The 26466-nt window shown below is 37.4% G+C and overlaps 3 protein-coding genes across 6 annotated transcripts; 1 reads left to right on the top strand and 2 right to left on the bottom strand.

Moving 5' to 3' along the window:
• The first annotated feature begins 6824 nt into the window (after positions 1-6824).
• LOC110631465 (kinesin-like protein KIN-13A) lies at positions 6825-14769 on the top strand. Of its 3 annotated transcripts, none has more exons than XM_021779301.2 (15): positions 6825-7068; positions 7173-7250; positions 7359-7624; positions 8203-8424; positions 8998-9183; positions 9918-10019; positions 10160-10237; positions 10677-10758; positions 11098-11260; positions 11526-11855; positions 12785-13003; positions 13096-13696; positions 13777-13842; positions 14086-14311; positions 14447-14769. In XM_021779301.2, exons 3-14 carry the CDS (start codon positions 7412-7414, stop codon positions 14266-14268), a joined length of 2445 nt encoding a protein of 814 aa, XP_021634993.2. In that variant the 5' UTR covers positions 6825-7068; positions 7173-7250; positions 7359-7411; the 3' UTR covers positions 14269-14311; positions 14447-14769. The 3 variants fall into 3 exon arrangements, with proteins under 3 accessions (XP_021634993.2, XP_021634994.2, XP_057992232.1); XM_058136249.1 differs by having other exon boundaries at positions 6826-7068; positions 7138-7250; XM_021779302.2 differs by lacking the exon at positions 7173-7250.
• A 174-nt stretch (positions 14770-14943) lies between these two features.
• Positions 14944-19634, bottom strand: LOC110631466 (ubiquitin-like-specific protease ESD4). 2 transcript variants are annotated; one of them, XM_021779303.2, is made up of 9 exons: positions 18376-19633; positions 18041-18120; positions 17870-17963; positions 17634-17732; positions 17027-17119; positions 16812-16931; positions 16362-16465; positions 15788-15860; positions 14944-15364 (listed from the first exon to the last, which is right to left on the bottom strand). In XM_021779303.2, the coding sequence occupies exons 1-9, from the start codon at positions 19150-19152 to the stop codon at positions 15302-15304; spliced, it is 1503 nt and encodes a 500-aa protein (XP_021634995.2). In that variant the 5' UTR covers positions 19153-19633; the 3' UTR covers positions 14944-15301. The 2 variants fall into 2 exon arrangements, with proteins under 2 accessions (XP_021634995.2, XP_021634996.2); XM_021779304.2 differs by lacking the exon at positions 15788-15860 and having other exon boundaries at positions 18376-19634.
• Positions 19635-20157: 523 nt separating this feature from the next.
• Positions 20158-25928, bottom strand: LOC110673968 (uncharacterized). The gene is made up of 12 exons (XM_058136248.1): positions 25459-25928; positions 25159-25342; positions 24980-25048; positions 24796-24894; positions 23939-24018; positions 23035-23836; positions 21970-22661; positions 21435-21519; positions 21264-21315; positions 21096-21145; positions 20835-20882; positions 20158-20729 (listed from the first exon to the last, which is right to left on the bottom strand). Exons 1-12 carry the CDS (start codon positions 25713-25715, stop codon positions 20553-20555), a joined length of 2595 nt encoding a protein of 864 aa, XP_057992231.1. The 5' UTR covers positions 25716-25928; the 3' UTR covers positions 20158-20552.
• Positions 25929-26466: the final 538 nt, after the last annotated feature.

Here is a 26466-nt window from a genome sequence, read left to right as displayed (position 1 = left end):
GTCTCCAGATTTTTAGTACAAAGATTACAACCGCCATTTCCAAATCATGGGTGGGGTAGTTCTGCTCATGCCTCTTTAGCCGTCTTGAAGCATAAGCCACTACTTTTCCATTATGCATCAAAACATGCCCTAGGCCAACTCTGGAGGCGTCACAGTACACGGTGTATCCTTCACCGCTCATAGGTAGTGTCAACACAGGGGCGGTGGTTAGACACTCCTTAAGCTTCTGAAAACTCTTCTCATAGTCATCTGTCCAAATGAATGGAACATTTTTCCGAGTCAACTTAGTTAGAGGAGCTGCTATCCTGGAAAAATCCTGCACAAAATGCCTATAGTAGCCAGCTAGGCCCAGAAAACTTCGCACCTAAGTGACTGTTGTAGGCTAAGCCAATCCGTTACAGCTTTAATTTTCTTGGGATCCACTTGAATACCTTCACTAGAAACCACGTGTCCCAAGAATGAGATGCTTTCTAGCCAAAATTCACACTTTGAAAATTTGGCATATAGCTGGTGCTCCCTTAAAGTCTGCAACACCATTCTCAAGTGCCATACATGTTATTCCTCGGTCCGAGAGTATACCAAAATGTCATATATGAATACGATGACAAAACAGTCCAAAAATGGCTTGAACACCTTGTTCATCAAGACCATGAAGGCTGTTGGTGCATTAGTGAGTCCAAAAGACATCACCAAGAACTCATAATGACCATATCTTGTCCTGAATGCTGTTTTGGACACGTCCTCATTCCTGATTCTCAACTGATGGTAGCCTGATCGCAGGTCTACCTTGGAAAAGAATCTAGCCCCTTGGAGCTGATCAAACAGATTATCGATCCGAGGAAGTGGATACTTGCTCTTCACAGTCACCTTGTTCAGCTGTCTATAGTCAATACACAACCTCAATGACCCATCCTTCTTTCTCACAAATAGAATAGGAGCACCCCAAGGTGAAGTGCTCGGACGTATAAAACCCTTGTCCAAAAGCTCTTGTAGTTGCTCCTTTAACTCTTTCAATTCTGCTGGCGCCATCCTGTAAGGCAGCATTGATATGGGGTTCGTACCCGGCACAACATCAATGCAAAACTCTATTTCCCTTCCTGGTGGTAACCCTGGAAGCTCCTTAGGGAAGAAATCCATGAATTCTCTGATAACAAAAACATTTTCCATGCTGACACCTTCTACAGATGTATCTCTCACCAATGTCAAATACCCTTGACATCCACGCCTCAACATTTTTCTAGCACTAATTGCTGACACCAAATTATATGGAGCCACGCTCCTGTCACCATCAAAGCTAAACTCTTCCACACCAGGTATGTGGAAATACACCTTTTTGTTCCTGCAGTCTAAAGTTGCATAATGAGTTGCCAACCAATCCATCCCCAAGATTACATCAAAATCTATCACTGGTAGAGGAACCAAGTCTGCTGGGAGGATCTTTCCATCCACTACTACTGGGCTACCCGAAAAAACCGTATCTACATCTATGTTGTCACTAAGTGGGGTAGCTACCGACAAAGGGCATTCTAAAGTTGTAGGGTTTCTACCCAATCTCATGGCAAACACAGGGGAGACAAATGAGTGCGTAGCACCCGGATCTATCAAAACATGAGCCTCATAGGAACATACTAGAAGAATACCTGCCACAACTGCATTGGAAGCCTGAGCATCCTGGTGGGTCAAGGTGAAAACCCGAGCTTGACCCCTATCCTGAGTGGCAGAACCCTGATACTGACTTCTACCTCCTGATCTGCCTCCAAATCCACGTCCCCCTTATCCTCGGCCCTGTTGGCCACTGAACTGACTGCCTGCCATGCTGGAAGCACCAGGATACAATTGTCGAGGAACATTTGCAACAGAACCCTGTGACCCCATCTGTGACTCACTGAACACTGGGCATTCCCTAGCAAAGTGACCTAGTTGGCCACACCTGAAGCATACTCCTGAACCCATCATACAAGGTCCTGAATGTCCTCTTCCACACTGTGCACAAGGTGCCATGGAGGATCCGCACTGCACCTAGAAGCTGCATTACCGAATCGTGACCACCGCCGATCCGCACTCAGTCTGAACCCTCGGGATTTATGTCTAAAACCACTCCTCTTATTTCTGCTTCTTCCTCTGTAATTAGTTTGGCCACCACTATCTATAGCAGCCATGTGGGGAACACCTGAAGAACCCTCTGCTCTGTTTTTCTTTGCCCTTCCGCTGTCATCCACAGCATAGCTAATCTCTATCTGTTTGGCTCGATCAACTGCCACGTCAAAAGACTGATCAGACATCATGGCCAGGTTTGCATACCTCCTGTCAAGCCCCTTTAGGAATCTCTTCACCTTCATAGTTTCTGTAGCTACTGCTGTAGGGGCATACCTACTCAGTTCCAGAAATTCTGTAGCATATTCATCTACAGACCTGCCATTATGTCTTAAGGCCTCAAAGGCCCATTGCTTTTGATCTCTGAAACTTTTTAGTACAAACCGGTTGTGAACAGTTCCACAAACTGAGTCCACGACAAACCCTCCATCCGAGGTAATATGTAGTCATTCATCCATTGTCTAGGCATAGGCCCCATGACATGCTGTATACACTCTATAAGTCTTCTATCAGTCAACTGCAATTCTGTTCCTACCTGTCTGTAGGAATCAAAAAACCGATATGCATCGTCTGACACATCATAAGTACTAGGCACCAACTTCTTGAAATTGATTATCTGTTTGTAAGGTTCCCCTCTTGGTGCGGTGGACTGCTGCTGCTGTGGAGGGTGGACCATATACTGCGCCATCATGTCGATGGTTCTCTGCAACCCAGCTAGAGTAGCTGCCATGGGGTCTATGGGACCCTGTGCCATAAAAGATTGATCCTGAACTGTTGGCAGCTGCTCTTCTACTTGAGCAGCTCTAGGCCTCCTACCCTGCCTCCTTGGGGCAGGCGCCTCATCTTGTGCTGACACCTCGTCAGGCACATCTGGTTCTGGTGCAGTGGCAGCTCTCTTGCTTCTACGCATTTTCCTAAAATTCAGCAGCATTAGCCCACAAAATTCAAAACAGCATGTTACACAGCTCTATAGACTTATATTTACACACAATATATGAAGCAGAAACTAGAAGCAAAGATGACAATGCAAGACGAATGTGGACCCTATTTTCCGCATGTGACTCCTAGTAGACTCTTCCCAACACTTAGACAATTTTTCCCTATGAATCTGGAGCCTAAGCTCTGATACCACATTTGTCACGACCCAACCTATTGGCCGGACCGGCACTAGGACCTGGGCCAGCCTAAAGCCCCCGAGGCCCGTAGTAAGCCTAACTATTCACTAACCCAACTCTAAGGCCCATTTGGGCCCAATTTCAAGAAATCAACCGGACAGAGTCCGGCCATAAAATGGACCTTTCAACGGGGAGTTTTTGACTCACCCGACCTGTAAACACAATAAATACTCAATTGGGGAGCTCAGCTCACCCTCCACATACTCATATCAACATAAAAATAAATGGGAGCTCAGCTCCCTCATCCAGTCCATCAAACATGCATGTGATAATAATTTTACAGGTCCAAATTAACAATTTATATTACAGACCCAAATCAATTAAATATTTCTAATACATGCGGAAATTCTAGAAGTTTATAGAATTACACAAACATGAATAGACGACCTGCGAGGAAGAAAAGCAGGTTAACCTCATAAATATCCTCCTGTGGCCTGGAAAAATATTGAACAGGAGTGAGCGTTCGACTCAGAGAGTAAAATATCAATTTCAACCATAATCTCTATAACTATCTAAAGCTAATGCATCCTGTAAAGTGAAATGTAACATCAGCAATAAATTCACATCATAACAGCAAAAAGGTAATTTGGAGCACTCACGCACCCAGTAATATCAATCATAATATATGGGAGCTGATCCCCTATCTGACTCTCTTAAATCCAACTCGTGCGATGAAGAACTCAGCTCGGACTTCCACTTAATAACCAAATCAGGGTCCCAGCGAAGAACTCAAGCCGTGTCTACCCCGAAGGACCGGGTCCCAGCGAAGATCTCAAGCCGTGTCTACCCGTCCTATCCATAGTCCACACCACATCACACGCACGCCAACGCACGCACACTGCTCCAAATTACCACAACAACATCCATGGCACTTTAACAGTTGTGAATGCAACATAAAACGTGCCTAGAGTTTAACTACATAATTATATACATATAAGTGATGCATGGGCATGCTTGAACATATAATAATATCGAAATTACAATTAAAATTAATATTTTACTCACTAACTTGACAGCGATCACTGTGGCGGCTGGGCGGAGGAAGAAGGCTGTCCCGACTCATCTGACAATTACATTATAATTATTTAACACAATTGACTCAATACAAATCATGAAAAGACCAAATACGTCCTAAGTCGTGCCGAAAATCTGGTAGAGTCTCCCCTATACCTAGGACCTACCCAACCTGCAAAAGGGCTCAAAACACACTTCTATTTTCACAATCCATATATCCACAACTCAATCACATCACACAGCCCCTCCTGGGCCCATCAAATTAGTCATCCATCACAATATGTAAAATTTCAATTTAGTCCTTATAATTGATCATTTTTGCAAAAATTGCCCAAATAAGCTCTAAAAATTCTAAAACTTTGCCCCGCGGTCCTTAGCAATATTACTAGGCTATTGCAAAAAGAATCATAATTTTCTGAGCTACCACGAATATTTTATGAATTTTTAATCCTATTTAAGCACTAGAAAATTATGAAAAAGTAAGGTTCGGGTTTACCTTTGCCGATTCCGACTTCGGAACACGCTCGGGATGTCTGACAATGGTGGGGTAGCCAAAACCTCGATCCAATTCGGAGACTTTTCCGGTAGCGGGTCTGTCTGGCCGGAAATTCACAGACCCGGACAATTGTCGAATTTCCGTGAATTGAGGATACCTACACGAAGCCCACAATACGGGAGTTAGTATAAAATTTTTACGGAATTTTCTAAGCTCATTTAATGCTCGAAGAAACACTGCGAAGTTCCGTGGGACCCACTGAAAAACGATGTCGGAAAATTTTGAAATTTATATCCCCGCGAAGCTCTCGACGAGTGGAGCGCTCTGGTACTCTCGGTTTTCTCGTGGGGTTTACGGTTTGTGAGAAATCTAGCCCAAAAATCAAAATGGGCTAAAACTTCCCGGGCAAAAATTGGACAAACCGCTCGATGGATTTCGGTATTCTTGGTGTCTATGGAAAGCTCTCGACGAATAGATGAGTTTAGACACAAGACCTGGTCCGATTGGTGGCCGGTTCGGCTGGGAAGACGAAGCGGCGAGCTTGCGCGTCGCGTCTCTTCGGGAGCCTTTTTCCAGCGTTCTAGGAGGCGGCCGATGGGCTGGGACGGCTGGGGATGGGCGCCTGCGGGCTGGGGTGGCAAGGGAGGTGGCGGCGCGGCAAGGGGAGGAGGGAGGAGAGAGAAAACGGGAGAGAAAGAGAGGGAAGAGGAAACGCGCGCGGGAGAAAAAGAGAAGAAGAAGAAGGGGCCGGTCCGATTCGACCGGTCCGATCCGGTCCGGTTCGATTCGGCTGATTCGATTCAGGATACAAAATTTTAAATTTTTACTTTGCATTGGGACCGAAAACGATGCCCAAAAATTTCTAAAAAATTCTAGAAAACTCAGAAAAATTCGTAAACTCCAAATATATTTTTAGTTTTGCCACATGGTCTTTAAATTAATTTTTAAAATCATCAAAGTTTATATTTTCAAAAAATCGAACCCGATTTTTAAAATTCGAAAAATCTTAAATAATTTTCTTAAAATTTAAATAATTAAAATATCAATATTACTCATAAAATAATAAATTTAAAATTTTTGGGGTGTTACAGGAATCACGAGCCATTTAACTCAACTTTGCACTTGTAATTAAATTGCTACATCTAAGCCTCACATACTTTAAGTTAAAGGAAGGCTTTATTAATTAATCAATAAATAAAAGGAGTGAACTGCAAGGTATGACAGTTTATAGACCATATGGAATGGAGGGTTAGAGATCCACCAGCCATCATTCTCCCCTTCATTTGGTCCCACTATGACCACTACAACACACCCTTAAACACCATGTTTCAAGCCATAACTATACAACATGTCATGCAAATCCGAGCCTACATGCATCTATGTCAAGGGTATGGGGCGGAGAGGAAACTGATAAATGTCCAAAGTCAGTACAGGAGTTAGCCCACACCACGAATCCATCTAACAAACCTATCACACGGAATTTGGTCCTCTCCACTGAAACATTTTCTTCAACTTATATATATATGAAAAAAGATAGAACAAACTGATACTGCTTTTGAATTATAATCATAATCGAGCTGCAATCATAAGAAGACTACAATTTTAGGAAACTGAAATCGTGGATTCCAATCCAAAACCATAGTCGACTTGGTTGGTGGGTACCTCTATCTCCAAGGGCTCTAACTCAGATATTTTATTTTTTTCCATCTTATTGAATCGAATTTAATTGTTAGGTAATTTGGGACTTGGCGTAGAAAAGAGACATTTGTCTCCACCTAAACGCATAATTAGCTCCACTGCTCCAGCCAATATATTTCCAATTGATAAGTTTTTAATCTTTTTCTAAAATAAAATAAATGTACGCGCACGAATCAATGACAATAATAAATTAATATAATATCAAATTTAACTAATAATATATTTTTATTTAACTAATAATATATTTTTATTTTTTTTAAATATAATTTGAAATTAATATTAAAGAAAAATAACTGAATTAAGCATGACGCAATTTATGAACGAACGGACGGTCTCCTTCGCAAAGTACGTTGCGGTCTCTCTCTCTCTCTCTCTCTCTCTCGCTGTCTGCTATTAACATTTTCTCATTTGTGGAGGACGCAGAAAAATTCAAACACAGACTTCCTCCCCTCTTCCTCCCTTCTCATTTACAGCCAAAAAATTTTAGGGTTTTTGTGTTATTTCTACAGTTTCAGATCTGCTCGTCAATTTTTAGTTTCATTCCTTTTTACACCCCACGGATCTCTTTATTTCTCTTCGATAACATCTCTGGTAACTCTCTCTATTTCTTCTTGTGTTATTGCGCAAAATGTGGTTGCTGATTTTTGGGAATGAATTTAGGGTTTGAATTGAGATTGGATTTGTTCGGATTGCAGAATTTTGGTGGATTGGAGTCGATATTTACAGGATTCATTTTTCATGTTCTGCTTTGGGTTCGACTTTTCTCCATACTTGTGGGTTCTGCATTTTTGAATCGCTTCATTTATTTGCATTTATGTTTATTTTGTTTATGGATTTGTATTAAAAAAATAATAAATTTGTTTCTATTTTTGTGTGTGAAGCCGTGTTAAATAGATCTTGAAAATTGGCTCCGCAAAAGCGCTCGCAGCGCCACATGGGTGGCCAGATGCAGCAGAGCAATGCTGCTGCGGCGACCGCTCTATATGATCATGCCGGCGGTGGGCCTATGCACAATGCAGGCCCCGTAAGCGATGCCGGCGATGCGGTCATGGCACGGTGGCTCCAGTCTGCGGGCTTACAGCATCTGGCCTCTCCCTTGGCTTCAACAGGCATCGATCAGCGCCTCCTCCCTAATCTCCTAATGCAGGTAAAGTTTTGGTTGTTTTATAATGATTTTTGTTATCATTGTCTTCTCTTATGTTTCTGGTTATAGAGTGATCCGTGATACCGGGTATCTTGTATGGTTTGGACGCTGGTTATGATTTGGAGTACTCCCACATTTGATTTGATGATTTTGCTCTGGGAAAGCAGTTTGGAGAATTGTACTGGTTCATTTCCGAGTTTTCTTTGTGGACTCATTTGTTTCGTACCAGCTGTTTATCTTTGGGCTGACTAGTTGATACACGATTAATCTTTTAGTGCTTTAGTGAAAAACAAATGCTCCTTTGTTTTGGTTGGCATGTATCCAAGTTTTGCAATTAGCATTTTCAAATTAAGTTTCTGTAAAATGGATTGCTAGCGTGGATAATCAATTTTGATCCCATTTCGATGACCCATAGAGCAAGGCTTGTCTCTTTGATAATTTTATGGTTGGTTATCTATAGTGTCATTATATTTTCTAATACTATCAATGATTTCCCTACTGTATAATATGGATTTTGCTATTTTCATGAGTTTATATTTTTAGTAATCTCTGAGTAGCATATTTTTATGTCTTTGTTATAGGGTTACGGAGCACAATCTGCTGAAGAGAAGCAGAGGCTTTTCAAGCTAATGAGAAACCTCAACTTCAATGGAGAATCAGGTTCTGAGTCTTATACACCAACTGCCCAAACTTCAGCTGGTATGGCTGTATCAGATGGTTTTTATTCTCCTGACTTTAGGGGTGATTTTGGAGCTGGCCTTTTAGATCTTCATGCTATGGATGATACAGAGCTTCTATCTGAGGTATGGCTCTTTATGAAGTACTTAGTCTAAGGGGTACTTCTACCTTTTTCTTTTGATAAGTAAAGACATGATTATAGGACTTCTAGGGCCTTGTACCGAAGGAGTGGTATGTACAGGAACAATTATAAAACCACTTATCCGTAAAGTATTGCCCGCTAAAGCATACAGGATAATTCAACAATTGTTGATTCTGTGACCTTAAAATGGTGCAGCTGATAAAAGCAGTTTCTTCTTTCTTCCTTACATCTGTTTTATGCAGCTCTTATTATTTGCCTCCTCCTCTGCTCCATGTTAGGTAGTAATAGTGTGTTAATTTTTACTAACTACAAAATGAATTCAGGAGTTTACAATGGGCCCCAACGAGCTTAAGTAGTTCTGTTCTTGTCTTTCTTTCTTGTTCATGCTATTGCCCCTTTTGCTTTTCTTAATGAATTCGCCAATGAGGTCTTTTGAATGTTTAGTAATAATCAGCTTTATACATATAACTTTTCTTTTATTTCTTTCTTAATATTGTGAAGGCCTTTAATGATTTTCCCCCCTATGTTAGTTATTGTTGTTTTGATATCTTGGCAGCATGTCATCTCAGAAACATTCGAGCCATCACCATTTATGCATGGTGGCTCAAAAGGATTTGACGACGATGCAACTAGTGTTAAACAGCAAAGAGAGCAAAATGATCCAGATCAATCTGTTCCATCTGCTATTATTGAAAAAGAGAACAGTAATAGGGAAAATAATGTGGCAAAAATTAAAGTTGTGGTAAGTTGGTTATATACGTAGCATATCTTCTCTTCTTCCTCTCCTGTCTGTTGCATGTGCCTGTGTGGTGCATAGGTGGTGGTTAAGTTGTGAATGCTCCATTGTGCATGTGAATGCTATTTTTTTCATAGAGGAAGAACAATTTATTTACTCAGGTTTCAGTTATAATTTGCTTGCTGTACTTATTTTTACTGCTAGAGCCTAGAGGTACCTACTGCAACTATCAGATTATCTCATTCATTTAATTCCAACTTATTGATTGTTTCTTTGGCTAGCTCTACTCATTAAAAAAAGGTACAATCAGTATGTTGTTTTCTATGGGATCTTTTGCCGGAATACCCAAAAAAACCCAGATTTTTCAAAAGACACTCAATGTGAAGAAATGAATTTATACTTATTATTAGCAGAAATGCTATGTGTGGATGAGGGGATTTGGACATGATTTTAGTTTGAGTTGTTTGAATGAAAGTCAGCGTATTCTTTAGTTTAATATAGATTCTTGAAAGCGGATGAGAGCTGATTTCAGGTGGATAGTTTATAGGTATTACAAATCTACCCTCATAAATTTTTTCTCACATTTTGATGTACTTTCTTTACATACATACGACTTATTCATCCTTGTATGTATATGACAACATTGCTCCTGTCTTTTTTCTGTTCCCTATTTGATGCTTATTTCCTGATTCACAACATATGGTGAAAAGTTTTTATTTTATTTTTTTATTTTGTTGCAGGTACGCAAAAGACCACTTAACAAGAAGGAAATTGCTCGGAAGGAAGATGATATTGTAACTGTATCCGACAATGCTTTAACTGTTCATGAACCTAAGCTAAAGGTTTGTTCCCTTGCATCACATATAGCATTATTTTGGATTTTATGCTGAAGATAGGAAATGTTGATTAATTCTATCCTTGTAGTCTGTTATCTTCCTTTTTTTCCTTTGAAAGTACTAACATTTCATGCTGTTATGGAAAGGTGGACTTGACTGCATATGTTGAGAAGCATGAGTTTTGTTTTGATGCTGTTCTGGATCAGCATGTCACCAATGATGAGGTAACATTTACTATGTTATAGTCTCATAGACGGATGCCAATATTGTTGGTGCATTAGTGTGCATATTAAATGTGAGAATGTATGAAAAGTTTAATGCCTAATTGGAAAAAAAATCATACTTTTTTGTGTTTTTCCAATTAGTACTTTTAATTTTGGCAATTTTATCCCAATCTGAAAACTTAGTTTCGGTTGTATCCAACCAGTTAAAATTAGAATAAAAAATAATATTTCTTATTAAATGAAATAGAGAAACATTTTCATTATCTCTCTCTCTCTCTCTCTCTCTCTCTCTCTCCATTGATTGCCCCTTCCCCTCTTTTTTACTCTCATTTGCGCTCATCAATTTGATTGAGTAGTTTAAGTAGTTCCTCTTTGATTTATTGGTTGTTATTTTTTTGATCCAAGAAGGAAAAAATGATTGCTTCACATGCTCAATCAGGTGTATCGTGTCACTGTGGAGCCAATTATTCCCACCATTTTCCAGCGAACAAAAGCTACATGTTTTGCATATGGTCAGACAGGTAAAAATTTAGTTCATCTTTCCTGTGTCGTATATTAAGCTTGCATGATTAGGAGTGAAGAAAATTTATAGTAGAACTTAGTATATATACAGACTTTGGAAGTTGATAAATGTTTCAAAAACCCAGAAATAGTCATCGGTATTTTCAAAAAAGATGGAAGAATCAAGTTTGCAGTGAAGGAGCTTTTACTTAGTCGTCTCAGCTGCTTTTTCTGTTAGGACTTGAGCAGGGAAAGAGATGGAAAAAGTGGTTGTCTGTGTGTGTGGGCGCACAGATTTTCCTATGTGTGATCTAAACTGTGTTGTGGATAACTAAAACACTTCAAGCTTTTAATTTCAGGTAGTGGTAAGACATTCACCATGCAACCATTGCCTCTAAGAGCTGCTGACGACCTTGTTAGGTTGTTGCACCAGCCAGTTTATCGAAATCAGAGGTTCAGACTGTGGCTCAGCTTTTTTGAAATATATGGTGGAAAACTCTTTGATCTTCTCAGTGAAAGAAAGTAAGTATTTCTCATTAGTGTTATTCACCTTTCTTTCTAATTAATATATTTGTCTTGGAATGAATTGATTTATTAATCAAGAAAATTATTTAGAAACGTTCCCCCTTGGCCATCCTGTGTTCCTTGTAAAACATGCATTATCATTTTAGAAATGTCTTATATCATGTAGTCATGCATGTCTATCTTTGCCGCTACATTCATGAATGGTTAATGACTTATCAATTGTACATATAGGTTGCTGAATGACTTTGTTGTTCTCTTGTAGGAAACTTTGCATGCGAGAAGATGGACGACAACAAGTTTGTATTGTTGGACTGCAAGAATTTGAAGTTTCTGATGTACAGATTGTTAAGGAATATATTGAGAAGGGAAATGCAGCAAGAAGTACGGGATCTACTGGTGCCAATGAGGAATCTTCAAGGTCACATGCTATCTTACAGCTTGCTGTTAAGAAGCACAGCGAGGCAAAAGACTCCCGGAGGAATAATGATGGGAATGAGTCTAAAAGTGGAAAAGTGATTGGGAAAATTTCTTTTATTGATCTTGCTGGTAGTGAACGAGGTGCTGACACCACAGATAATGACCGACAAACAAGGTACCTCCTTTGTACTAAAATATTCTATTTTGATTTTGGACTAACTGTAACTTTTTCTGTGGGATTTGTATTTCTTCTACTGTTTAGGTGTTTGAATCTTAATAATCTGTCTACAAAAGTTTTTCTTGAGCAAATCTGATCTAGTTTTTCATTTACAAATTTGGGACCTGTGTTTTACATATGTAGTGTGTGAATAGTGTAAGATTCCTTATACAGGCATTATTCACTTGTTTAGCATGAAGCTTTTGTGAGCAGTGTGCATACAAGGTTTTATGATAGTGGTGTTTATTAACTTGTTCATTATGTCATATGCAGTATGCGTGTCGCATCTTCAAAATTTATAATTAAAAGTATGTAAAATGGAAACTATGTTAATGAAAATCTAGAAGTGTTAACATTGATCGGAAAATTGTGGATGCACCATGCAAACAAGGATAGAATTGTCTTTAATGTTAGAATATTGTGAAAAAGGTTGGGTGAAATCACTATCTGTGCAACTTTCTTTTGATGTTGCTGTTTTAAGTGCAATGACTACATTGAGTGCATATCCATACTATCTCAGTGCTCAGAACTAATTTAGCTGGTGGTGACGAGGCTAATTTTTGCTATTTGGTGCGCCAGATTTTGGTTTGGTTCTGACAGAGCCTTTTTTTTTTTTTTTTTCTCTTTACCTGTTTATCAATTTTAGCGTTGATGGTAAACTGCTATATATTATAGGGCAATTTTCTAAACTAGATCAACTTAAAAATTTTAACATCTTAAAATTTATGGTAGATTTATTTCTTGTTTTGTGCATTTGAAACTAGCCTTCAAGGCTCTAGCACTTCATTTGAGCACCTATGAGTTATTATGATTTGGCTTTCTATTGCCAGTGTTTTCTGGCTGTCCATATACTTGTGAAGGTAATGCTACTCTTTGGTTCATTGCAGGATTGAAGGTGCTGAAATTAATAAGAGCCTTTTGGCCCTTAAGGAATGCATTCGTGCTCTGGACAATGACCAAATTCATATACCGTTTCGTGGGAGCAAACTGACAGAAGTACTCCGTGACTCTTTTGTTGGAAACTCTAGAACGGTTATGATCTCTTGTATTTCTCCAAATGCAGGCTCATGTGAACATACACTAAATACTTTGAGATATGCAGATCGGTATGTATGTTGCTGTTCTGAGTATCAGCTACCTTTGGTTATAGCAGTTCGTTGTTTTTACGCTTCATTGACACATTTATTTGAATGGACAGAGTTAAAAGTCTTTCAAAAAGTGGAAATCCAAGAAAGGATCAGAATGCAAATTCATTACCTCCAACTAACAAGGATGTATCATCAGCATCATCTTTGCCCATTTTTTCTGATGTAGATGATGTTTATGAACAACAACAAGAGGTGAAGGCAGTGGACACAGGTAGAAGAGTGGTAGAAAAAGAAACATTTTCTTACAACCCTACTACTGATTTTGACAAACATTCCCCAAGTTTTACTTCAAGTTATCCCTTGAATGGACTAGATGAAAGTGGATCTTCTGGCTTAGTGGATAAGGAGTGGATTGAAATTAATAATTCTTATGGTGGTTCTACAAGCCAAAAAGTCCATTCGTCATATTTTCAAAACTCAGTGGATACAGAAGAGAAAATGCAAAAGGTGTCACCGCCCCCTAGAAAAGGATCTAGGGAGGAAAAGTTGGAAAATTTGGGTAACTGGTTGAAAAAAGACAACGGTGGTTCTGATCTCCCCTCCACAAACAGCAGGCATCAGAGCACTGGAAACTATACTGCTAATAATACTGGATCGCGACATTATGATCCTGATCCTCCTTCAGATGGGAATATCAATGCAATACTTGAGGTTTGCTATCTTATGCTTGTTTAGTCTATTTAGAAGTGTGTTATGGCTTCTATTAATCTTTTTTATTGGGTTGTTTCTAGGAGGAAGAGGCCTTAATCAAGGCTCATAGAAAAGAAATAGAGGATACAATGGAGATTGTTCGTGAGGCAAGTGAAGATGCATCTCATTTTTGTTTAAGGGTTAAATTTTTTTATTTATTTTTTAACGATCACTTGGGGGTTTTGAATCATGGACTGCATGTAGAAATTCTTGAATTGTGTGGGCTATGAAGATTAAGTATGCCTTTGGGCAACTCAAATGCAATCTTTATTTTTTTGATTGCGATTGAAAAGCACATGGTCTTTCTGGTTTGAATTATTGACTGATCATTTATTGTTTTTGGGCTCCAGGAAATGAAACTGCTGGCAGAAGTTGAACAACCAGGCAGTCTCATAGATAGCTATGTGACCCAGTTAAGCTTTGTGCTCTCACGCAAGGCAGCAGGTCTGGTTAGTCTTCAAGCTCGGCTGGCTAGGTTCCAGCATCGACTTAAAGAACAAGAGATACTTAGTCGGAAGAGAGTTCCTCGTTAATGCAGGCACTGTCTTCTTCAGCAATGGGATCTTATCCTGTCTTGTAATTTCTCCGCTCATGCATATGTAGTTGCAATATGATTTTGTCATGGTTGAACAGTTATGTTGATTTGATGTAATTGATTCCTCTAATGGGGATTTACTTTCAATACTTGATTTTCTTTTTCATTTCTCGCAGTTGCAAGGTAGGGAACCGTTTTTAGGTTTAACAAGGATCCGATGCACTACATATCAATAGTATCAAGGGCAAATGTTGCTGTTCACATCCAGGCTTTCTTGCTTTTAGAGCGGTGGTGGGGCGCATTACTGGTGGTTGGTTTGTTAAATGTATCATTCAGATGCATCTGATGCGTTGTAACTGATTCGTTGGTTTGTGGCCTCGGAAAGTTGTCAAAGATGATTGGGAAACAATTCTCTTTTAGGAAAGAAAGGGAAAAATAAAAATGTGAAATATATATATATATATGGCGTTGTGAAATCATTTTTCTTGTTACTTGTCAAGTTTGATTCACCTGTGCATACGATACAGTTTTGCGCTTGTCAGAAAATGCTTGGCATAAAAAAATTTCCCCATTTTATAGTCAATCTTTGATTGCGGTCCAAAATAAACAGAACAACTGTGTTCTAGTTAGTGTTAAACAATTAATTTATTAGTTTTTATGAGAAAAAAAGATCTCTCCTAAAAAGCTTGAAATCTAATGAATACATTCGTAAAAGCACACTGAAACATGATAGAAGAAAGAACATGTTTTATATGTGAGTTGCAAACAAAGCAATGCCTCCACTATCAAAAAATTAAAAAAAAAAAAAAAAAAAAGAACTCAGCTTGCTCTGAATTCTGCATCAGTCATCAATCGCTAGAACAATCTTTGATCAATTAATCCAACTAGACAACCAAAACTGCTTTGCTACCATGCAGATTTGGAAAAAGGTCGAAAGATCCTCTATTCAAAGGATCCAGATCTGCTATTTGCAGAATCACCGGCAAAAAAATGCGTACTAATCCACATTAGTGGCCTGTTCACTTCTCCAATCAGTTAGCCCTCAATTTTAGAATCTCCTTGGCTGTCCTCACCCGAAAGTAGGGCATGTGATCCTTGAAAGGGGGAAAAAAGGAAGAGAGATTGAGATCAAAATAGGTATAATCAGAAACATAGATTTGGTTGCAATTAGTGATTATTCTAGAATCATCAGGAATGAGGTTTATTGTCCAAAACAAAAAAAAATCCTCAGCTTTCTGGACAGAACCATGACACAGATGCATTAGAACCAAGAGCATAAAATATGGTTATTAGAACGTGACATCAAATTTAAAATTCAAGGGAATATGAAATCTATTCATTGCATGCCCATTGACATGAATAAAAAGACAAGAAAAATTCAGAGAATGGTCTAATAAAAGAAATGGCAGCCAATACTACTTATAAATCAAGACTCCCTGTTTCAGCATAAAAGAAAAAGAACCACAGCATTTTCACCATAATCATTATGCATGAGCACCCCTTCATATATTGCTTACCTGGCCAAAACAGAGCCCTATACCTCTGCTATAAAAATCAGCATATTTGATCATGAACACACCACAATCATACCTGTTAATGAAACAAAGTTGATACAGAATTCAAAGCAGAGTTGAATTAGAGTGAGCAAAGAAAATCAGACAGAATGGAGTTTAGAAACATTAAATGCAAATTCCTCGAGGAAACTCTTTAGAAACAGAATAGATAGACAACAGAATAAGATGGAAAGGACAATATAAGGGAATTTGGGCACCTTTGCAGAGGAGGCAGTGCATTCTGAACTTTAAAATTAGAACTACATTCGATATGGCCACATGTAATGGACAGAGAAAGAGAGAAACACACTCTAGTGACACACATGGATGTTATAATGGCTTTTTCAGGCAGACAACTACAGTTAAGAAACCATAAACCTAAAAGCCAAGGAATAAAAATCCCACAATTCTAATTATCCGTATACATATTTCTTTTATGCTTTTTGTTGAAAAAATATGCATCAACCAATGGAATCCTCAAAGACCTCTTATGAAATAAAGTGCCTTATTACTTGCAGAAATATAAGAAGATACACACCCATTCTGCTGTTCAGGAAGGTCTTCAAGAAATTCCCGTTCCCAATTACTAACATCAATGTCTTTTTTACTCTTGTCCTTCACTTCTTCAACATAGTATTTAGCCTGACACATGACAATTATCAATATTAGCCAAGTTTTGAAGCAGCAGACTAGCAAATCTTTTCACAGAATTTTTATTTGTGTTTTTGACCTTTTATAAGTAAGACAATAAGACATCTTGCATATTAACTAATATCTTTACATTAAAACCCCCACTCCGACAACAAGACAATTCTGCATATAATTGGATCAGGCTAGTAAAGTCATGCCAGCATTTCAATAAAAGTAGTCTCCCTTAACCTAACACAAATGAACTAGATCAGAACTGCAGTCCACACAGTGTTATTTGAACTGGTTAGTTGCAAGCCTCTCAACATACAGCATTTGAAGGCAATAACAGAAAGCATACCAGATTTTCCAGCACCCTCAAGTCCCTTCCTTTGAGTGAATCAAGATATTGGAACTTCTGATCCTTTTTATTAATAATTGCCAAACACCAATGTATCTCTCTATGAACAGGAACAAATATCTGAGCACAATATCAAAATTAATTCAAGTAAGAAATCCACCCAAGGAAAATATGTGATGAGACAGAAAAAAAAAAAAGCATGTGATTCACTTTACTTTATCACATTCAAGCAGGAAGTATCCCAACTTCCTTTCTGTAGTCCATCTTCTGACAGCTCTATAATCATAGATGTTCTCCGCGCTTGTTAACTAAGCATTAAAATAAATTCAAGTTATATACCAAAATAAATAAATACATGAGTACCAAAACTGAATTTTGAAGAAGGAACACAACCAACAAAAAGAGCATGGCTATATAGGAAAATCAAAATATAAAGGTAGGGAAAAATGTATAAAACAAACAAAACAAAGTTCCAGAATTCCAATGACGTATATCTATCTATCTATCTTTCTATATCAGCAAGATTCCACACATATTGCCAGTAGGCCCAGTACATAAACTAGGAACTGAGAATGGTGTGCCATAAATAATAAGGAACTTAGTTATTTGCTTTATGTGAGTGATAACAACCAAAAAGGACAATATAAATGGAAAACAAAGTAAGAGGAAATTTGATGACACCTCAAACTCTTGTGATAATTATGAATAGAGGAATGTACAGAGACAAAAGTTGCCAAAGGACATTTTTAACATTACAGGAAATAACCATCAATGCTTTGCATAAGTACAAGAATGGTTAAAGAAGAAAAGCAACCAAACCACCTTTTTGTAGAAAAAAGTGTTGAAGAAATGGCATGTCAAAAACTTATGTGGCTCTCTCTTTTCTCTTTCTTTTAGCAACTCAAGGTACACATTTATGACCTGCAAAACAGAGCAAAAAAGAGCAAACATATTATGAGCCCGCCAAAATCAATTAACTTCTGAACACCACAATTTGAATAAATAAATAAAACTCTATACCACACAAAAATGGGAATAGCTATAACTCAAAAATATACCTCATCATTCAACCATGCACCTGGTCTAAGGCACAGCAAAATTTCTCCAGTGATATCAATATTTGAATTCTTGTGAGTAACCAGGACCTTCCTCCTTTAGAAAAATAAACACCGACAGCATTATAACACCCAACCACTAAACTATCAAAAATCATATTGATCAAGCCATACCTGCTGTTGGGTGAAAAAGCATGTTTGACCAAAGCCTCCTCCTCCTCCGTAAGAGCAATAAAGGGTTCACGAGGTATCTCCTGTAAATCAATTAAAACCCATTTAAACAAATATTGAAAAAACCAAATCCTTTTCCTTCCTAGTACAACAACAATCACCATGCTCTTAACAACTTTGTTAGCATTTGGCACTACTTCTCGAACTATTAGAACAATAAAACTTCTAGAAGGGAGTGTAAGGAATATATATTCAGTAAAAAAAAAAAAAAAAAAAAAAACAATGCCGAACTACCTCAATTTTTGTTCATCAGAACATAAGGGGGAAAAAACCCTTACCTCCACAGCTTTCTTAACAGGCCGGATTGACTGGTAAAAGCTCAGCTTCTTTTGATTAAATTCAATATCAGAATCCAGTGCTTTTAATCGCCCGTTCCTCCTCTCCGCTCTCTCCAACAACTTCTTGTACACTTCAACACTGGATACATTCACTTCGCCATTCAATACCAATGAATTCAACATTTTTTCCGCATTTTGTACCCCTAAATTCCCGTCCACAGTAACCACGGATCTCTCCTCCACAATCTTAACATCATTATCATCCTTATTACCCACAAGGTCATCTCGTGACCTCTGGCCCAAAACCATAGACCTCCCTTCTCTTCCATCTTCTTCAATAGCCTCAACTTCTTCAATACTGGAATCGTCAGATACTGCCTGCTTTTCAGGATTCTCAAGTTCGTTATCAGCATCAATTATTTGCTTATCTTTAAGCAAATACCTAAAAGTACCAATTGCGTTTCTCTTGGCAAAGTCCAGTTGTTTACTCAAGCAATTCCCCATATCATCAGCACTACATTTATTTTTGTCACCGTAATCAGCGTCTTTGGACCTGGATAAGCCAAATTTGAGTATTCGGCAAGGTGCATGAACTTCCCGGCGAATCTTTGAGGTCGTTTCTGGGTACCGGGATATTCTAGATGCCGTACTATTGGAGGATCCTAGGGTTTGGTTCGGAGTTTGATGCATGAACGACAATCTTGGCTTTTTTGAAATGTGAAAATCGGGAGAATTTAAATATGGGTTTCGCTTGCTGTTGCTGGTTAAGCCAACCATTGTTGGAATCTCGAGCTTAACAGCCGTAAAAATTTAAAAACCATATAAAGGAAAGCATTGCTAGTATGATCTGATAACTAATTTTGATAATAAGGGAATTTTTCTGGTGAGAGATAAAACCCTAGTAGAGCAATTTAGCTGCAAAATTAGGGTTTTTGCGTGGTAAATAAAGGAAGAATTTGAATGTGAATAGTGTAGCAAACGCTGAGAAAGTGGCGTGATCTCGATTTAGAGACGGTAAAGAATCGGAAATTAAAGAAGCAGAATTGAAACGACAGCGAAAATGTGAAGAAGAAAATGGAGAAATTAACGACGAAAAGACAACGAAAGGAAAGGTTTTGTTTGTAAGATCTAAAAGGAAGTAAGGGGAGCAGGGATGGGAGAGCTATCACCGAGATGCTGACCTGAGAGCTAGGAGGGTTTTTTTATTTTTCTTTGGTTTTCTGCTTTGGCGGCACAAAAATTATTCAACAGTGGTCTGATTATAGAGTAATTCAGGTTCACTAAAATTTTATTTGGCACTGAATTTGGGAGCTAGAAACCTTTTTTTTTTTTAATAAAAATATTATTTTAAATATTATTAAAAATTTTAATTTAAAAAAAATTATTTTAATATTTTTATAATTAAAATTAATTTAATTTAATTTTTAATTATTTTTATATACTCTTTAATTAATATATTTAAAAAAATTATTCTATCAACAATAATTTTAACAAGACAGATTCTAATTATAGAATACTTCTTAAAATTTTAATTACTTTTTAAAATATGAAGTTATATGAGTGTATAAATAAATCTTTCCTTTAGCTTTTAGTATAAGATTAATAAGGTAAATTCTCCTTAAATTCTCATTGATATTATTTAAATATTTATATTTCATTCATATTTAAATTTTTTATAAAAATTAAATATTAATATTTAATTTTAAATTAATAATTAATCTCTTTAAAAATTAAAATTTATAAAAATAAATTTTTTAATTTCCATTCAAACACATCAAAGAATATTTTAAGAAGAGAGTGGGCTGCGCCCAACAATATACTTCTTGTTTTGAAGGAATTAAAGTAATATAAGATCCAAGTAAGCATCTATTGCACTCCACTCGATTATTCACATCTACTTTACTATTGTTTTAATATACATAAACAGAAACTAAAAATGTGAATAAGTTTTTTTTTTTTTTTATAAAAAAAGAGATTCTTCAAGAAATTTAACAGGCAAGTTTCTCAATAAGCATTGGCTCAGATCAGCTTCAGCATAGCAGCTTCTATGGCCTCCAGATATCATGCCTGCACGACAAAGCAACCAGAATGGGGCAAAGGTAGAGTACTCTGCTTTACACTTGAAACAGTAGAATGCCAGGTCAACAATTTGATCTTTGCTTAGACAATCTTTTGAATTACACAAGCTGCACGACAGCAGCCACTCGCAAGGTCCCATTTTGGAGTAGTTCTGCAAGTTCATCAAAAAGTAAAGCAGTACGCCAGCCCCATCCCTTGGGAGCTTTTGGTAAAAGAGTACCACGTTGTTTAAAGCTTCCGAATACCATAACTTCTCTCTTTGAAGGACAAATCAGCTGAAAAATTATTTGATGACAGATCTCAAGTTATTAAAATATATCATTAGATTAAGTATGTGCATATAGTTGTGTTGACAGCAGTTTTTTCAGCTGCAACTTCACCTGATAGCGGGCAGTAACCTTCTCACGAGAGTCCACATAGATATGAACCTGAAAAAAGGTAGGCTTGATCTTGAGTGCTTATTGAAAACTTCAATTATAGCAAGTAGCAATGATCACTATAGTCAGCTGTTCCTTTAAGTGGCATTTGGTGAACAAAAGTACCGAGCATCAAAGGTGTTAACAGAAAATGCAAGGAAAATCCTCTGATGTTGGATACAAATAGAACATGTCACACTTTAATTTGTCATTGGTAATGCTAACCTTTCTAAGGGAGTCGGTAATCTCTGCCTTGCGTCGGTGAAGAAATAATCCTGAAATGTTACAAAGCATTTAATACAATTGAATTACAGCAAAATAATTTCTTTTCATCCTGATTAACATAGAATATCATGTTTTCAAAATGTGAGTCTATAGCCAATAGAATATTACCAAGAGTTCGGCGTCCTTGAGGATCTTCATCATTAAAGGCCTGAACGCTAACCTATAAAATCAAATGGATCATATTCAATTCAACCTATATAGAATATCAAACCTTGAAAGACAAAGCCTCATAGCCAATTAGAAACTGATATATGCTGAATTTAGTTGATATTCAGATACCTTCCACAAAGAACCAGCATAAAAATATTCTGGGGAATGCTTGACTTGGCCATCACTGAGCCTATGCACATCCTCGAATTCAACCCTGTGGCACCCATAGCCAATTCAGACAACAAGAAGTAAGCCTCAATCCCATTTCAGACAATAATAAGGCAAAATTAGTTGAATAGCAGTCATTGATTAAGAGTACGAAATTAATAAGGTGTGTGTAGAAGTCGAATTGTCATCCAAATTAAGAGAATAGACCAAGATGAGGTTGAGCATAACATTGGGATTTCCCACATATCAGGTCAAAGGGTACTGTGAAAAAAAGGATGCCAATAACAAATTTTGTGTACAACCAATAGAATTAAATGAACTGGCAATTGAAAGAAATAAATGAGTGATAGAGAAAATTTTTCAATACTGGGTGGTGGCTGAAAGGAGTCAATAAATCTCCTTGCGGTCTGAAGCTTCCAAGTTTCGCATCTTTTAAAAGATAAATAACTAGTAGTAAGAAATATGTGTGGCTAGACATGCAAAGAAATCAACTCACCCAAAACGAAATGGAGGGAAATGGCTTAAAGGCGTTTTCATATCTAAAGATATAGAGGAACTGTTTGCATTCTCCCAATCAATTCCAATAGCATGTTCTGGTGAGTCAAGCATCTGGACAGCAACACCACTGGTACTTGCTGAAATAGATGTTCCTGACAACCTACCTTGCAGTTCTGTCTCATACCCTCTCTCCATATGCTCCCCATGACCATTAGTGGTGTTGCTCCCTCCTTGACTTAACCCAACAAGAGCCGTCAACCCATCTCCTGATAGGTCTCCATTGTGATCAGTTCTACTCTCTGAATCTTCATTAGCAATAGATTGCTGGCAATTTCTATTGCCCATGCCAAATGGCACACGGGAGAAGACAAAACGTGTTGGGGGCCATGCTGCTGTTGGCACAAATGTAGTTCCACGCCCAATACCTGCAAGCCCATCAATAGGTCCCCTAACATGCACTCGCACTGGCCTAAAATGGCCATTACCTTCACCTTGAGCAGAATCAGCAACGTATATATTCCCCATGCTACCAGGAGAATTATTATGATCATGGTCTTGCATGTAGTAACCTGTTGTATTAACCCCTTGAGAAAACCCAAATGGTTGCCTGCAAGTGCATGCCATACTTGTGAAGCAGCAAACTTTACATGTGTCAGCACCAATTTCTTGCACCCTTTGGCTTAAAAGCATCTACATAATTGACAACAAATGAAAAACTTAACATCCTTCTAAATGAAATAACATGAGCATCCTTATAAATGCCCTGAGTAAAGACAGTAGCTTGTGAGAAAGTGAATGCTTGTAGAGGAATAGAAAAGATGTAAGAAAATGGACAGCTTTAGCTGCACTATCGCACAGTTCCTAGATTGAACCAAGAATTGTATGCTTCAAAAAGCTGTCAAATTAATGAAATAACTAGGTGACTTCTGAGGTTCAAGCTGAAAATGAAGTCAATGAATCAATTGATATGTACAGACTCTCCTCTCACTTTCTAGCAAGACACAACTTCCATTATTTGGCAAAAAAACTAAATTTTAAAAGCAAAAAGATGTCATTAACAAACCTGCAGCCAAAGACCATCGTTCACAGCTTTGCAAGGAAAACCCAATTCTTCAAGCTGCTTTCTCACATTTAAAAGTGCCTCAAAAGACATGTTAGAATATAAAAGTGAACCCCCTTCAAATATATTGACAAACGTATCATATTCCTCCCCACGAACCCCACAATTCCCTTTTGCGTAACATTTTAACTGTCTTCTGCCCACAACCCTACCACCCCATGAAAGAGAAGGCATGCCACATCTTCCCCAATCATTGAGCATAAGTCCATTACAGGATGGTTCCCTTGATGAGCAATGCCTAGATTGATCACCTGTAATCCAATTGTTGTTATTCAAATGGCAAGGACCTGATTCAGATGGCCCCTCCATAGCCACTCCACTGGTCCCTAATCCACTCGTTCCAACATGGATTGGCATTTCAACGTAAGAACATGAGGTTCTATTTTCATTCATTTCTGAAAATGGGTTACTCAATGAAGATTGTTTTGCATCACATGGCTGCACAGTGTCCAAATTTGACTGTTTGGAATCAGAAACTACCACTTGAAAGTCATCCACAGAATCAATAAGTTCAACCAGAAGACCATGAGCTGCACTTTGGCTTTTCAGTTCATCTTGTAAACAGCGTCCTAGTTCTGATTCCAACCTCTTTCTAGAGCAACTATCAACCAAATTTTTCCCCTTTGCTTTGGAAGAGTCAGAATGAATACCCACGCCAATCTCAGAACTAGAATTGCCTTGCTCAGAATGTTCTGTCTTGCAAAAAGCACCTTTTGCAAGAAGTGTGTATAATGCCAACTCAAACCTTTTAACAGAAAAGAAAAAATGGAGTTATCCAACTTAAAATAAGACTTCAACCAGTTTCTAGTAAACCCAATTCGGTGGCAACCTAAACTACACCCCTTACCGTTTCTCTTCACTAGGTACCCATAATTCATCTGAGGTCAGTAATGCATGCAGAGTTTGGGAAGAAAGTTTTGGAAGCACCTACCACAACAAAAGGATCAATAATTCAGGGAGACATACAATTGACAAATTGTGAGGACATAGACAAATATCTATTAGATAATTAACTTAACTACAGTGCTGCAACCAAATTTGCAATAAAGAATTCTAGTACATTGTAAGTTATAATTTCCACAAAGTGGACAAAGAAGTAAGACCATTATTAGTCAAATGCATTGAGAAGTGAGAACTACACTAGATTGAAATGTGTAGCACATTGTACCAAAAAAAGTACATTTGTTTTACATTTTCAAAAGTTCTAAAATTGTTTGAAGACATATTCAAGCGAGTAAACAAAAAGATGAAATGTGTTTGTCAAAAATTAAAACTACGAATTCCAACACTTCAGAAATATAAATAATCAATTGTTTATTATGAAATCTCTCATATTTGTAGGTCCCCCTATAATTTGAACACTATTTACTTGTGTCTTCACACCAGCAAAAAGTCATAGGACTTGCAGTAGAAGATACACCGACCTAGCATCCACTACATTGATTCTAATAAACAATAGATAGAAATCTTAATGCTGCTGCCTGCTGCCATGAACAATAAAATATTATCCTTGTTATTGTTGATAAGTAAATATGTTATCAACTTTATCCTGCTCCATCTTAATTGTGTTGCCATACATTTTGTCCCCTTTCCCCAGAGAGAAAGAGAAAGAGCAAGAGTATCCTTGTGACTATGAGAAGAGTAGTAACAGCCAAAACCCATAATGTATACGTGCAACTAAATATTAATTACTTTAATTTTTACCTCTTTCAATTCCATGGCACCACTTTGACAAAGGTAGCCCCAGCAAGCATTTCTCACACGCTCTCCGTGTATGCCGTAATCTTGGCTCTCCGCAAATACCTGAGTTACAAAAGTACTCCTCAATACCCAACATCCTGGAAGCATGTAATGGTGCATAGAGAAGTATCAACAGTTCAAACATAACCTGATATGCCAAGAAGTTAGAAGTCCACAGTTCAGATATAATGAAGTCCGTGCATATAGCACATAAATCCTGCACAGAAAATGCCAAGATGTAATACTGCAATCCAAACATAAAGAATGATCTCTAACTAATCACAATTAGAGATTCAAGAAGCTAGCTCCGAGTAATGTGATTGATACCTGAAGGTCAAGAAAGGAAGCAGCAGCCAACACACGAAATGCGTTGTTATCATTAAGCTTAGGGTGATGCCCGTAAAGATAAGCCAAAGCCATTGCAATTGCCTCCGCACTAACATTCTTATCATCCACATGTAGATTCACGATAGGAGAACTGGCTTCTTTCCAAGGACCATGTAGCATGTTCCTGCCCAGAAAAAATTGAAACAATCGTGAATCATTCTAAAATTTCAAGCCATATTCGCGTAATTATGAAATTTATATCTTCAAAGAATCGATCAAATTAAGAACTAAATTTGGGACCTGAAGTAGGAACTGCGAGAGAGGATGAGGCGATGGAGATGGTAGGTGGAGCCCATAGCGTGGACTACAATATCGGAGAAGGAGCCGGAATTGAAGCCCTCCATCTGGATGTGGTCGCAGAGGGAAGTGAGATTACAATCCAGAGCCCGGAGCTCGCTTCTACTCCGGTCATTGTCGGAGTGATGTGAGGGCTGAATCGTCATTTTCATCTGGTGCGGCCCATAAGTTCGAGGCTGCTGTGGATATTGACCTTCCATTGTTAAGTTTTGGAGGTCCTTTTGGAATTCAGAGTGTAGATCAAAGTAGAGGAGGAAGAAAGGAAGCCATGGCAGAACAGAGAAAAGCTTTTTGGGCGGTATGTACTGGGACAAGTTATAGATCGGATAAGTACAGAACACGAGACACAAAAGTCACAGATAAAACGCAGCGTTTCAAACTATGACCCGTTCGACGACAGTGGCCAGCAGATATTAGTGGTTGGGACTTGGGAGGCTTGTGCACTCTCGTCGGAGTCTTGAATCGAATTAAAACATCCTACCAAGAAAGAGTTATTTTGATATTTTAATTTAAATTTAAATTTTTTATTAAAAATTAAATTAAAATCTTATTAAATTAAAATTAATAAAAATTAACTTATATACATATTTTTTTTTATGATTTTTTAGATGTGTTATATATTTTTAATATAGTTATATATGTTTATATATATATTTATAATTATGAGCTAAATATAATATAATATTATATTTTATAATTTTATATATTTTTAAATAATTTTAATTATAAATACATTAAATTACTTTATAATTTTTAATTATATATATATATATTATATTATATATATATTAATTCATAATTATATTTATATTTTATAATTATATTATAATTAATATATAGTTAAAATATATATTATATAATATACTATTATATTATATAATATACTTAATTCTAAATTATATATCTAAGATTATATAATTTATAAATAATTAAAAGATATATTAAATGATA

This window comes from Hevea brasiliensis, chromosome 15 (assembly GCF_030052815.1).
Source record: "Hevea brasiliensis isolate MT/VB/25A 57/8 chromosome 15, ASM3005281v1, whole genome shotgun sequence".
NCBI lineage: Eukaryota > Viridiplantae > Streptophyta > Magnoliopsida > Malpighiales > Euphorbiaceae > Hevea > Hevea brasiliensis.
The sequence above is the reverse complement of the archived record's forward strand: the minus strand, read 5'-3'. Positions and strand labels throughout refer to the sequence as shown.